The 15,403-nt window shown below is 36.5% G+C and overlaps 1 protein-coding gene and 1 long non-coding RNA gene across 2 annotated transcripts; both read right to left on the bottom strand.

Moving 5' to 3' along the window:
* Window positions 1–254: 254 nt before the first annotated feature.
* On the bottom strand, window positions 255–11,117 carry LOC147477295 (uncharacterized). The gene is made up of 4 exons (XM_086585960.1): window positions 11,055–11,117; window positions 10,644–10,797; window positions 762–1,276; window positions 255–668 (listed from the first exon to the last, which is right to left on the bottom strand). Exons 1-4 carry the CDS (start codon window positions 11,115–11,117, stop codon window positions 351–353), a joined length of 1,050 nt encoding a protein of 349 aa, XP_086442086.1. The 3' UTR covers window positions 255–350.
* Window positions 11,118–11,459: 342 nt separating this feature from the next.
* LOC147477296 (uncharacterized) lies at window positions 11,460–12,184 on the bottom strand. Its single transcript, XR_015207208.1, has 4 exons — window positions 12,086–12,184; window positions 11,863–11,988; window positions 11,685–11,774; window positions 11,460–11,517 (listed from the first exon to the last, which is right to left on the bottom strand). It is a non-coding gene; the product is annotated as an uncharacterized LOC147477296 (long non-coding RNA).
* Between the last annotated feature and the right edge of the window lie 3,219 nt (window positions 12,185–15,403).

Here is a 15,403-nt window from a genome sequence, read left to right on the forward strand (position 1 = left end):
CTCTATACAAAAACGCCAAAATTACTGCACCCCATGCATACTCTTCTATCTCAATGAATTTCAACAACGGCCTCAGATAACATATAGGCACTATAGTCCCAGACTTGTCAGTAAAAATGGCACATCCAAAGAAAATCAGGATAAAAGCTCTAACAGTCCGTTGAACATCCTGGAAACTCGAGGCCTTCTCCACCACCTTCCCAGCAGCGTCACACTATATCATGAACCTTGTTCGCAAAATGCTTTCGGATGAATTCTAGCCTTACTTTTGAAGTGAACCTGCTAGATTCCATCTCCGCCCTAATCAAATCAATAGGGAGCCCCAGACCAAGATGTAGGAGATTTATCGATTATTGTAAGTTTAGCTCACTGTCCCCTTGCACCGCTCTTCTTCTAACTGTGACTCCACAGATTTGGACAACATCGTCCAAAATCACAGTCATCTCCCCAACTGGCATATGGAAGGTGTTGGTCTCCGGATGCCATCTCTCCACAAATGCAAAGATCAATGGTGGATCCATATGCTCATGATAACCTTCCACGAGATCAAACAACCCAGTCCTTCTCAACTGCACGGCAAATCTCGGAGACCTTTCACATTCATTTTTGAAATCCCATTGGGATAACTTCGCTAAGTGTGAAACACACTTCAACGCTCCGCGATCTTCCTGAAACAACCGAGCACGCATTAGATATATATGAACAGAAACAAAATATTTTGTAAAAGAAAATCAAAGTACACAAGAAAAACAAAATATTACCCTTCTCTCCCAAACATCGTGAGCGACATGCACCGCATAGTCATACAACAACTCTGACTCATACGGGCCTCCCCCATACACACCTCTTTGAAACTCCAAATCATCATTGGATTTTCTTACTAAATCCAATACTGGAGGTGCTTCTTCCACTGGTGGTACGTCTTCTACCACATATTCTTCCACATCATCATCCTGCTCATCCCTCTCCTCACCCTCCTCCTCACTCTCCTCACTCTCCTCTTCTACTATACTCTTCCCTTTGTCTATATTTACATCTAAACCTACATTAGTATCACTATCTATACTATCTACACTATCTTCACTAGACGAATCAACCTCAGGAACCTCTTTTTCCAAATGGTCCCCTCTACGCGCTGATGCCGTTAAGCCGTCTGCCCTTTGTCTTTTTCTTCCAATTGCGTCACCACTAGAGGAGCCGCCACCAAACAATTTCTTAACACCCTTGAATGTAGTTTTCGCTACATTCTTTACATTCTTTGATCGAGGACCTATCGCTACAAAGAAAAATAAAACAAGTATTAGTAAACCATATTTAAATAAACAATGTACAAAGAAAACCACTAGAAAAAAGAGATCATCCCAGTCGTAAAACTAATATACTTATAAGCTTGCTATGATAACTCCAAGTATATATGAAGAAATAAAATGAGGCGTTACACTATCCAAATTCTATCGAATTTTGGGCAGAGTTTCATTTGTTTAGTCAACATTTCGTATACTTAAACCTGTCATAACCTGGAAATCAATAATGACATCCTTCCAACAACCATATGTACATAACACCCTATAAAATATTCAACCCACAATACAATTTCTAGCCGCATAATAGGTGGACGCAAGTAGAAGGAAAAGATAGACTTCCAAAAGAAAAATTTTTGTTCTTTCAAAACGCCATGGTTATATGTCTTGTAACTTGTTAACAATATTAACAGTATTAAGAAAGGACAACCACTACAAGTTACAAGAAACTATTAGCAGATGTCAAAGAGTAAATATTAGGAATACATTGATCGAACAACTGATTCTTTACTGACATGTGAGATCGAACAACCATATGTACATATAACCTAATTTTTACACGACAGTGAAAATGTATATATATACAAGACTGTTTCTGTATGAACCGTCATTTATGTACATCAAGTATTACAACAAAATAACTAGACTCTCTCTACAACAAAATGAACTTGACTCTGTCCCTCGTCAAGCATAGGGGAAACCACCCAAAAAAACCACCTTGATAACATACATTTAGTAAGTTTGATAACCAAAGAAAGAGCTTCTCACCTATAATCCTTTACCGCTTCAGTTTTGTTCCCCTATATCCAGACCTTATGCAAGTACTCGTAAAAGCTGCATGTGATCAAGGTCATTACTCATTAGTCAAGACTCAAGAACATAGACATTACTCTAAAGGGTTATCAAAGAAATCACTTTTCGAATACTCAGTACAAATTACTAATCAGCTCTAGTTATACTATAAGTTTTCATGTCAAACTGATATACTTTGTCGAGACGTACGTGAAAAGGTTAAAAAAATACCAATTTCCGTATGTCTTTATACAATTCAAATATCTTATGATTTACTTAATCCATAATGTCAATTCTGGGAATCCTACATTTTGTGGTTTACGCTCAACACTCTGCACCAATATGATTCTGACACTAATATCTCACTTTACACAACACATACAGAACACAACAAAGCCGCGGTACCAATCAAAGCATAGTTCAAATGAAGTTCCATACCATCGCGCAAATGGATAGTTCAAATTGACACTCCTAACACATCCAAAACACTTTACCAGATATGCGAAATGAAATGACATGATTCTAACAAGCAAATGGATCATAGGAGATAACTAACAACAAAAACTTTTTTTTTGCTCAAAATAATGTCTTCAGTTTTCAAATTTCACTTGAACTATCACCTTCAATCTGACCTTCTTCGATGCCAACTTAGTTACATGATGCTTTTTATATAACTAAACTAGTCGGTGCCAAACAAGAGAAAAATAAAATTTACACTGCTGTTACTTTATAATGATATTTGCTACACTAGCAAATGACCTCTTTCACTTTACTATCCAACTGACAAGTTTACGAGAAAATGAATTTTTCTAAAGTACAGTTTGACATAATATATCTTCTCTTTGCTACTTATTTCCTTTTTGTCGACAAGAACTCGTAAGTTTACACGAAATATTATGAGCCTTGTTCTAACTAAGTATAGACTCTAGCTAACATAGTTTAACGTGAGTTAAAGCTCCCCACCGACTACAAATATCATAAAGAAAAGATTGATGAGAATCATCTCCGAAGAAGGATTATGCCAGAAAAAAAAAAAAAGCCTTCAAGAGTCAGCTGGTGCAATTTGAATACTTTAGGCAGTCTAGAGTCTGTTGAACTCAAAGCAATGAATTTTTCAGTCATTTGAGCTACAGTGTCACGGATGTGACCAAGACTAGTTTATATACTTAGTCTCTGGAGAAGAATTTCTAGTGTTCCCTTTCAGTTTATAGTGGAAATATAGTTTTCCACCTATATAAGGAGTTCAGACAAGCAATATATTGATGGCACAAAGACCAAGCCAATATGCATAGCGTGAAATGCTAGAACTTTGTCTTAGGAAACCTCGCTACCCCCAACAGATCCAAGTAGTCAGGCTCCAACTGAGCTATGTCCAAGACCTATCCTAAAGTCGTTGGGAACCCATGACGCACCCTGGCCCTGGTATTGCATCAAGAAAGTTTCTTGATCTCTCATTCAATACTTTCAAATGCTACACTTGATCTCTCATTCAATACTGTCACAGGGGAAGTTCCTAACTTTGCTGCCATTTGGAGTTAGAAAAAACACTCAGCCATCCTAGTTTATGGCATGTGCTTCATAAGTCATGACTACACGCTTTAAGGTTGTGGCGTTCATTGTAGGGATGTTAATCATAAGTTTGGCCTGTACTTGGAAATGAGGTGAGACTCTTTTTAGAGTTTTGATTAAGTTGTAATGGATTGGGACCTATAATACAACTTTGATGTAGTTTATTATGGTTATTACTATGAACCTCTCACACTCATATTATAGTAAAAATGTTATTTTATTGACCCAAAAATAAAAGATTTGGAAAAAATTGGGTTAGAACCAGAATCCTTATTCTACATCGAGAAAAGAAGTTGTAACTTTTCAGGGCATGCCAGCCGGTTTAGGTGGTGATTTTTGTTATTTAACGTGGCGGTATTGTCGCCTCTTCCTCTTGGCTATAGCCTCACTGTCCATTGGAACACCTTTAGTGTACTTAGGATTGTTGACGATGAATATTGTTAAATTAGATACCAGACCACTATTGGACCAAACACCACATATTGTTAAATTAGAGACCTATATAGGGTAGGTTCCATTTACAACACTTTTTATACAACATTTTATACAATACCCTCCACCAAACCCTTCAAGATGTTTTAAGGGCTGATTTTTTGTAGATAAGATGCTCTCACCATGGATATAATCTCCACAAAAAATTGGGTCCTTTGAACATTTATAAGTTTGCCAAAAAAAAGTTACAAAATCGATATTTCTAGACCGTTGATAAAAATTCATAGGTTGAGAGCAATTTTTCTTATGGTTAGGAGTTTTCAAATGAGCTGAATTTTTGTGGAGATGATCTCCATGGTGTGGAGATCATATCTACAAGGAATCAAGGCTTAATTCATATTTTCAAAGGGTATTGTATGTATATAGCCCGGCTCCTAAAAGGACCTTAAATAAGTACCAAATCTAAAACACCCACAACTTCACCTACAAAATGATTTAAACCCTAATCTTTTGTGCATATGATCTGCTAACCATAAAGAACATCTCTACAAAAATTTAACTCGTTTGATATCCTCTAACTTAGATAAAATTGTTTTCCACTTTTGAATATATATATATAAAGTTCCAGAAATGTCTAGTTTTTGCATTCATCTTTTGCCAGTGTTAAAAATTGTCAAACGAGTTGAATTTTTGTAGAGATGTTCTTTATAGTTAGCAGATCATATGCACAAAAGATTGGGTTTAAATCATTTTGTAGGTGAAGTTGTGGGTGTTTTAGATTTGGTACTTATTTAAGGTCCTTTTAGAGTCGAACTATATATATATATATATATATATATATATATATATATATATATATATATATATATATATATATATATATATATATATATATAGCTCGACTCCTAAAAGGACCTTAACTAAGGACAACCACAAATTCACCTACAAAATAATTTAAAATCTAATATTTTATGAATATGATCTACTAACCATAAATAACACCTCTACAAAAATTCAACTCGTTTGATATCCTCTAACTTAGATAAAAATTATTGTCCACTTTTGAAAAAATATCTAACGGTCCAGAAATGTCTAGTTTTTGTAATCATCTTTTGTCAATGTTAAAAATTGTCAAACGAGTTGAATTTTTGTAGAGATGTTCTTTATGGTTAGTAGATCATATGCACAAAAGATTAGGTTTTGAATCATTTTGTAGGTGAAGTTGTGGTTGTTTTAGATTTGGTACTTATTTAAGGTCATTTTAGGAGTCGGGCTATATATATATATATGGGTGGATAAATAAGCAAATGCATTGAGAGAGAGTAACAGTTTGTGTGTGCTTGACAATAATAAGCAGTTATTTGCTCGTGCTTGCCAATCAATCAAGTTTGAGAGTGATTTGCTCATGCTTGACTAGATATATGACTTTCTCGCATCCTTTTTATTTTGTTGGGAAAATGTATAGTAACACCCATTTCTTTTGTTGGGATGGCTTCTTCATCGAAGTGTTTTCAGTTTAAGGAGGCCTTGGGAGCAATTATTAGTGGATGGAGTGACTAATTAATCATAACTCCCTTATTAATTGTGTGTTTGAATTCCTTTTTTGTTTTGGGCTAAAACAGGTTGGGTATTTCATTTTTTATTTTATTTTTGGGTGTATGTTTACCCTTTGATGCCCAGTTGGTCATAATATGGGAGTGGGCTTTAAATTGTCATAATGTGGACACCTCAATCGTTTTTGATACCTAACGCTGAGTCCAATGGCTCCCTATCACCATAAAAGGGGAGTCACTTCCGGTGGTTTTCACTCTCTATCTTCAAATTACTCTCCATATATCCAGAACAATTTAGAGAGTACAGAGTACGTTTGACACAAGTTGGTTTGGCGTAGAATGGAATTGTTCTTCATTTGGCACTGGTTGATCTGGCGTAGAATGGAATATATAGTTTTTCTATTTTTTTATTTTTGGTTGTGGGGCCAGATGAAAGATGAAGTGGGGTATGATTATGGGGATCTCATTCTACGCCATACGAACTGGCGTGATATTATTGCAACCATTGGACACAATATTCAACTTTGTATCAGTAAAACACTGTTTTTTTATGGGATAAAGATGCAGAGTCCAAAACCATTGGACTCAACCTAAGAAATTTATTATGCTGAAAGAAATTGATGATGTTTGAGGTATATTAACCTATATGTAATAGTCTTTAATTTGTGAAGTCAATAATATAGTTGTTACTGAGAAGACCATTCAAGGGTGTTCAACTCCATCTCTACTGGTGTTATTAAATTGGGATCTTGATTGCTATTAATTAGGCTCCTAAATTAGTACTTCAATAGTTATACTCGAAACGGCCATTTTGACATTATTTAAATTGGGATATTATTGATTGGACTGCTCAACCCTTCAATACTTATATGGCCAATTTGGGTTCCATATTTAGTCAAGGTTAATAAAATCAATATGAAAATCAATACACATTAAATTGGGATATTGATCAGTATTGATTGAGTTTATTTAGTCAAAGCTAATAAAGTCAATATATATGAAAACTGATACATATTAAATTGTATATTAATTAATTAGTATTGATTGGGTGCTCAACCCAATTAACAATGTAAAGACTTAAAGGTCCGAAGCCCACCTAAAACCTGAGAAGATCTTGACCGGACACGTGCCTCCCCAGACACTGATCCACACTGCGAACTAACACGTCTCTCTAAAAACCAATGTGTTTTGCCTATATTTTAACTGGGATATTATTGAGTGGACTTCTCAACCCTTCAATACTTATACCGGAAATGACCAATTTCGGTTCTATATTTAGTCAAGGTTAATAAAATCAATATAAAAATGATACACATTGTATGTACCACTATATTCGTACCCCTACAAATATAATTTGTTGAGTACCACTATAGCGCTGCCTGCTACTATGTACGCTGCCCACTATTATGGCATGCTTGCACTGCCCAATATTAGGGCATTCTAGCACCGCCCATAATTATGGCATGCCTGCACTGCCCAATATCATGGCATGCCTGTGCCGCCCAAAATTATGGTATGTCAACGCCGCCCATAATTATGGCATCTCTGCGCCGCCCAATATTATGGCATCCCAGCGCTGTTCATAATTATGGCATGCATGTGCTTCCCAATATCATGGCATGCCTGCGCTGCCCAAAATTATGGCATGTCAACGCCACCCAATATTATGGTATCTCAGCGCCGCCTATAATTATGGCATGCTTGCGCTGCCCACAAGTATAGCACTATAAAATAGATATAACAGGTTCAGATTTAGAAAACATAATTGTCAAGATATGCTTCCATATTAAGACTTTACGTAATTTAAGAAAAGGGTATTTATTTCTCTCCTATAAATACTCCATTCCTTTTAAACAAAGAACTACGCACATGGAGACTTGATTCTGGAAAACACTCTGGATATGTGTAGGTAGCCACCTAGTTCAGTCTCTCCTTTACCACAATCAACACCTTACAACTTCATTAGTGTGTTTAGGTGAATCAATTCCCAAACATAATCAGCGCCGTATGCGGTTCTTATTAACGAGCTCTTTTCTACGTTTTTTCTTCAAGTTCCATTAATGGCAACAACTATAAAGTCTCGAGGAAGCAAGTAGACAAGAACACATATAACAACAAGATAAAGACAACTTAGTAAATTATGCAGTTCCAATCAATCAGGCTCCACCAGATCTACAGCTACAAGTGCCATGACAACCCAGATCTAGAAGTACACGATCTCAGGCTCCACCATCTTATACATATGATTGAAGACGCTACAAATCCAAACGAGGTAGATCCATAAAATATAGAGATCCACAACCAAAAAAAATCTCTCCTTTTCTTGTCAAAAGTTTTTAGATCTCAAATTTTTAAACAAAATAAGACCAAAGTATCAACTATCAACAATGGCAAAAACACAAGAGAATTTCTGCAAGTGCTCCAAGACGTTATCAAATCTCACACCTTTTCTGTAGATGTTGTATTTACTGGGCAACGATGGGCTTGAGAAAAGGGGAAGTGTGCTTTTCTTAAGGAAACGAACCCACAGACGGCGCCAATGTAGATGTTGTATTTACTGGACAACGACCTGAGGATTCGTGTGATAGGAAATGGCTGCACTCTTATTGGGATAAGAGTTACCTACGTATCAAGTTTCTTGGGATAAACTTGAATCAAGCCTTACGTAGTTCATCTCTCTCTATTTATAGATGTTTGAGCTGACCTTCCATATTTGCTTTGGACCGTTATGAAGTGTAGATCCACCTTATGTGCTATCTTGATGATTCACCACTATTATGTTATTACAAAGTTAATGTCTCCTTGATTGAGCTCCAAGATTGTGCTAGTAGATTTGATTCCATAAGTGGCTGTAACTGATGCTGTGGACGACCTAGGTGTTGGGTCGGGGGTACGCTATGATGGTTTAGGACGAGCTATAGGAGGATGACCTGGTATGTGGACACGTGCACTGTAGTGTGGAACGAAGGGTACTTACATTTACTGAGAAGAACACCGAAGTCAACCATGGTGAAAAGCCGAATGAAGAAGTTCAACAAGCATTAAAGTTTCAACTAGAAACCGCATCGCACAAACATAAGTGGTTTCATGTCATAGTTCCTATAAAAGTGTTCTCTCCCAAACAAATAGGCAAACAGGCAAACAAGAGTTCATAAGTCTAACACAACAGCTTGTTGGATCAAGAGACTATCAGTTAAAAGATACAACTTTTACATCCTCCAGCGTCTTAACAATGCAGATCTAGACTTTTACAGTCTCAAGTTCCATTTCTTTTGTTTTTTGTTTTGTTTTGTTTTTTTGGTTTTTTATCCTCAGGCTTCAGCGATGGAATAATGCTTACTCAAGCAAATTACTATCCACGTCAATCTAGAACCAAAAGTTTACAGTCTCAAAGCAACTCGTAGAGGAAAAAGTTAACTACCTAATGATAAACATAAAAATATAAAGTTTACCTCACTACACCAGAAAAGACATTTACTAACGGTTATATCCGTTACTAATATTTTTACTAACGGTTATATCCGTTAGTTTCTCAACGCCACTCTCACTTAGGCCAACTTTAGTAACGGATATAACCGTTCTTGATTAATAATATTAGTAACGGTTATATCCGTTACTAAAATTATTTGTAACGGATAGCCAACAACTCGTGACCCGATTAAATTTGTCATTTTGTAACGGATATAAGTGTTAGTCAAGTTTGGCGCTTCAGTTTCTAAGCGGAAAATAATTTGTTTCTCACGGATATAACCGTTAGTAATGGATGTGGTCACTTGTTTACTAACTATTATTTGTAACGGATATATCCGTTAGTAAACCAGAGCTACTAAAAAAAAAAAAAAAAACAGGTCAAATAATATCCAATACAAATTTGGTCAAATAATGTCGATGAGTAGAAGCGAAACTTTGTGACTGACTTCTCATACTTATATACAATGATATGATGAGTACAAAATTTTCACCGAGGGTCAAGGCAGAAAGGAGCTCCCAAAGCCTTCCAGTGGTGGACATGAATGTACTAAGTCGAGACTATGAAGAAGCAAATTGATTCTTGGACCCTCTCCTTATCCATCGACGCTTCTTCCGAATTCTACAGATCTGAAAAGCTTCAAGAGTGGTGATTCTTTTTGATGCTATAGGTATGTACCAGTGTATCGGGGGCCCATGTATGACCAAGGTCTAACACAACACAATCTTAACAATAGAAAATCTTTGGACCCCAAGAATCTGAGATATAAGAAAGAGGGCACCAAAAGATAGAGAACCCAAAGCACAAGTTCTCATCTATAGCCATCTTCACCACTTAGTGATGATGAGAATAGAAGGAAATAACTCTAAAGATTCTTCTCTAGGGTATATACATATGGCAATTTGACTAAGCTTCTGACAAGAAAAGGAACTTGATCCAATTGATTTTAAATGATAACCGAAATGCAAACAATTAAGCACAAAATTAGAACAACGTTCTTTATCTAGAGGCCCACCACAATAACTATTTAACATCACCTCATTGAAAGACAAAATGCATCAATTATCACTTTAAACAATATAAAATGGAAAGTGAAAGGCAAAAACTGAAACTAGCTAATTTACACTGACACCCGCACCTAGTCACCTACAAGTGTACAAATCTTCTATCCTAAAATAGCATGTCAAATGTCAACATCATAGATAAAATCAAGGCAAGAGATGAACAGATGCATACTTCCAAGTCCCCATACTACATCAACACTACTAGGACTCGGCTTAGATACTACGTGTCCAATTTAAATATGAGGTATCCAAACATATGGGTTGTCAATGCAATACAAAAGGTTAAGCAAGGTTTGGAAAAAGATTTGCAAAGCAGCCCAATAATATATTATCAAGAAAATCAAATCATTTAGATTTCAAACCTTTGAAGCCTCAATCTAAATGAATCGAAGATCATCATATAGAGGCCCACCAATAAAGAAACCATCCGGTTCGGTTGTGTCGTTTCCAAAGACTAATTCACCTTTCTCGCAGAGGGAGTCGCCACTATTATCTGCGGTTACAACTCTTATATCAACACCAGAAATCGGTGGAGAAACTGAACCCTCGATATACAATCCCGATCGACCAGAAAAGGGCAGAATCTTTTCTTGACAACCATCAATTGTAACTGAAACCTAGAAAAGAAAAGGTAGTAAATACCATGTTATAGCAACAGCCCACGATAAGAAACGAGTTCATATTGCTCAAGGAATCATTTTGTACCTCGTGGCGGCGAAGAAGATGGCCCTTTCTTCCAAGTCACCTTTCAACTTCATCTCGCAATATGGTTGGCATATTGCCAAGTTAATCAAATAATTTTGCTAAAAATGCTTAATCATATAACTTGTGGAGCGTCCTTATCAATATACCATATTAAGATGCAGCGTTTTACCTTGTAATTATTCTTGTGCACATTAAAACCAAGAGGTTTTGGCGCTTCCTCTATTTTAGACATTATTTCATTTGCAAAAGTAAAACGTGTTTCTCGGTGGAGACCCTATAGTTGGAAGGTGTAAACAAACGATTACAAAGGAGCATTCATTAGTCGATCCGAAAAATGAAATTTTTAGGAGATAAATTACAAAGGGAAAACAATATGTCATCTTGGTTGTTTTGACCCGGGTGGGGTGAACATAATCATACTCTTACAATTACAATAACACCACCGAGCACGAGAAATAAATAAAAACAAAGCATAAGGGCTCAATTCATCAGAAATTAGTGATCATACCTTTGAGTCGTTAAATACAAAGAACAACATCATCGAGGCTTACGTCTTCTCCTTGTTCAAAGTCCGGTGGTCTATACCCTTTCTTAAACCATTCATTTTCTAGTATGTCGGGGATTGTAATTCTCTGGGAACATAAAAAAGGTGTAACATTATAGAAAAGCCAAACACATCAAATCTACGATCTTTGATTTCATTACAAAAAAACGAGCTCAAAGATTGGGCTTGGGGTCGGAGTTTAACTATAAAACCACTAGCGTGGAAGAAGCTTTCTTGAGAGTGGAGACAACTTACAGTAAGAGGATTGGGGTCAAGGATGCGCTTAATTAGGTTCTTTGCGCTGGACGAAAACCATGAAGGACACGTAAAATCAGCCTTGTTGATCTGTAGTTTCAGTGAACTAGATCATGCAACACTTCTCTGATCAAATATTAATATTGAATTAGGAAGGAAATCATATTTAAGTAGTCACCTTTCTGTACAGAGATATTAGATTTGACTCGTCAAAAGGCAAGTAGCGAGCCATAAGAACAAAAAGAATCACTCCACAGGACCATATATCCGCTGTTGTTCCATCATAACCTTAATCATTAAGAACCTAATATAAGAAAAACACCCAGGAAAAATACAAACTGTCATAAGATGCAATAGTGAAAACCAATTCATGATTAAACAGCATAGAACCAGAAAAATACCTCTTGAGCAACATAATTTAGTGTCCCACAAGCAGTGTGAAGTAGGCCATCTGCCTACAGTAAATTAAAGAGGTTTGCTCTTAGTTTATCATTATCTACCAATAAGCACAAAACAAGTATTTATGAAGGAAGAAAGGAGGAGAATGGATTAACTTTGGAGCCTCCAACTCAAAAGTCAAAACCAATAGGCAAGGGTGGAGTGGCCCCAAGATCTTGGGGCCGATCTCCTAATAAAAGTAGTGCTACAATAAACCGACAGTTTGAAAAGTTGATCGGTAAATAAATTATATAATCCTTTCATTTGGAAAACTTTTTGCAACCCATCTTGAGAGAAAACCGAATCCTAAAACACGGGCCGGTTTCTGCATTTTCAAAGCATTAATGTTTGTAATACTATTTCACCTCCTATACAAGCATATAACCTACTAATGACTAACCCATCAAACTGTTTTTCGTCCCTATCAATAAATAATGCCAAGTAGTAACAAAAGCGAATCGATACTAAAGGAACTTCGTAGTAACTATTGTTCTGCTCAAGAAAGCATTAGATTGACACATCAAAAGGTCTACGGTACTTAACAAGAACAATGTCATCATTTGAAATTTTTTTGAGCGGATCATTCCTAGTTAGTGGTTGTGCCTCACAATGGAGCGAAAGGGAGGGTCTTGAGGGCGAGAGGTGGTGGAGAATTTACAACATTTGGCTCGAGTGAAAGCCCAATCCATCCAAATTATTGCTATGAGAGATTCCAGGTTTGCGGTAATGTCTTGTTGTTGTCCCTAATCTTCTTTCCCCAGAAGTACATCAACACGAGACCTCCCCAAAGTAAAGCGCTTACGCTTCCATTCTCGTCCTCTATAAACAAATAACATGCCAACAAAGACACAATTAAAAACAGCAGAGATGGATACTGTTTTAAATAAAAAAATCAACCAAGTTGGACAAGAAAGCTAGTTATTTGGGACAAAGACCGCTACGAGAATGTCCAAACCACAATACTAAAATAGGAAGCTCAGATTACCTTCAAATGACCAACGGTTGCACTTTCCGGAATCTCGATAAAGAGTTACGGTATCTTGAAGGACTTGATCTTCGAGCTTCACCGAGATAAGGAAGATAAGTGCATGTAAGAACTCCTTAAATGTCGAAGCCAATATCATTCAAGGACACATAATCAATTTCTATTACCATGAGAATCTTTGACCGGGAGGAAGCGAGTCTTGAGCAGCCACCAACATGAAGCCCCACTTCTTTGCAAAACAAACAATGATCTTGAAAAACATTGCACAAAAGGCGTAAAACAGATTAAACAAAGTGATAACATGGTCAAATATAGACCTCCATTTGTCGTTCCTCCAAAATAGAGTTCATTATCCTTGACCTTCTTGAACGAACTAGAATTTCCTTCACTACTCATCCCTCCCTCGTAGGATGTGGACACCGAGCTTTGCTCATATAGCCTCCTTTTCTTAAAAGGATAGCTCCTTTGAGACCTTTGGCTGCGTGTAACAAGTTTTCCTTCTGCGGAAAAACAGGCTTCATGTCCCCATCTATAAAATAAGAGAACCCCCAATTAAAATGTGATCATTGAATTAAGATTTAACAAAATACCAACTCAACGGTAGGGATACGATATAAATAAACCGAAAAGAAGCTTACCACTATTAAAAAGATCCCCATCTTTCAATTTGGGGCAACTTTTCGATTATCACGGATGCCAACAACTTTTATCCTCCTGCGGTCACCAATACGTGGTGGTGCCCTAAAAGTCTTCAAAGTCACGGTGCTAGGTTGGGTGCACCCGTAAGAGTTTTCGTCATCATCTTTACTAACTAATTTTACATCATCATGGTACCTAGGAAAAGGACCATGAAGAATGGGGTCGGTGCACAAAGGCACCTTCACACTACTATCGGAACTTACAAGTGCGGGGGTTTAGTATCTAAATCCATTGGGTACTTTCGAGAACTACACGTGTCGGGCACATTACCATTTGGTAAGGTACCAATCTTTTTCGCCTCGGCTCCAACTTCCCGTTTGTAGGATTCAAACATCCTGCCGAGAACATCTCTTTGTTTTGCTTGGTAACCTTCCCATTTCTTTTTCGCTTTTCACAAACACCTGAATCTTGAAGCAAATACCATTATCCGAACGCAATCCTTATTGCTACCTTGCAAGCCAAATTCGAAGCAAAAAAACACTCTCATCGAGCTTCCTTGATCACGGGTTCTAGTTTTAGTGGTTTCTCTTCATCTAGCAATTCCTTCTTAATGGTATCTTTGACAATTGTGGGTTGAACTCTACCGGAAGATACATTACTTGAAGCAGAGTACTTTCCCTCTCTTGCAATAACTTTTCAGGGGATACATTACTAGAAATAGGAGTACTTTCTCTCTTTGCAATAAGTTTCCATTTCTACAAGAGTCAACTCAAATGCACACATACTATTGTCTTCAACTTTCTTTTTATAAGAACGCGTTTTCTCTGAAACCGTAAAATACAAATTAGAAGTTGAACCATTTTCATATTTGGTAAAATTAGGAAGACATACAAAAATGGTAGGAGTTCAAGTTAATTTGAAGTACTGGTTTTTCCAAAGTTCAAAACCTCAAATGATGTATCCTCCTCGAACTATACATTATACACCATACACCCTTTACAAGTATAATAATAAAGACGTCATCATCTAATTTTTGTATTACCTTTACTTCTTTCTCTTTTCGATGATTTGCGTTTGGTTCTTCGTTTTATTTTGGCCTTGTGATACAACTCAAAAATATTCACTTACTTTTATTAGCAACTCAAAAAGTTTGGAAATCAAAGAACCAAAAATCCTTCAAATACAATAGTGGACTCACCCCAATCAAATTCAAAATCACGCGTCTTCACATTTATGGGCCACAATTCCACATAATGTGCACCCCATATGAAAAAAGCTCAACACCATCACAATTTCGATTGAATTGACCAAACTTAAGAAGAAAACTATCGCCTTTCTTAAAAAAAAAAAAAAACTGGAGCTTCTTCTTTTGATGTTTGAGTCCTTTTCCCCTACTATTGTTACTATTATTATCATTAGAAAAAGAAATATAATCAAGTGGAAAATGCACCCAAAACAACAATCTACAAAAATAATTTTTAGCCAACAGATGGTGAGATAACAAAAAAAAGTTTAATGTCTCTCACGTTAACATTATTGTTTCCCTTCAATCCAAAATGCACCAATAACAAATCGAAAATAAAAAATATATTGGGCATTGCAGATAAAATTCAATAGCTTGTGTGTTTCTTAATTATTTTTCACTATTGTAACAATC

This window comes from Coptis chinensis, chromosome 9, assembly GCF_015680905.1.
Source record: "Coptis chinensis isolate HL-2020 chromosome 9, ASM1568090v1, whole genome shotgun sequence".
NCBI lineage: Eukaryota > Viridiplantae > Streptophyta > Magnoliopsida > Ranunculales > Ranunculaceae > Coptis > Coptis chinensis.

Excerpts from the sequence above, each read along its gene's own strand:
- LOC147477295 (XM_086585960.1), bottom strand. The coding sequence starts at position 11,117 with ATGTCTAAAATAGAGGAAGCGCCAAAACCTCTTGGTTTTAATGTGCAC. Across the intron at positions 10,798-11,054 it reads TGCACAAGAATAATTACAAG|GTTTCAGTTACAATTGATGG; the intron begins GTAAAACGCTGC and ends TTTCTTTTCTAG. Across the intron at positions 1,277-10,643 it reads CGACTCCCTCTGCGAGAAAG|CGATAGGTCCTCGATCAAAG; the intron begins GTGAATTAGTCT and ends TTTTCTTTGTAG.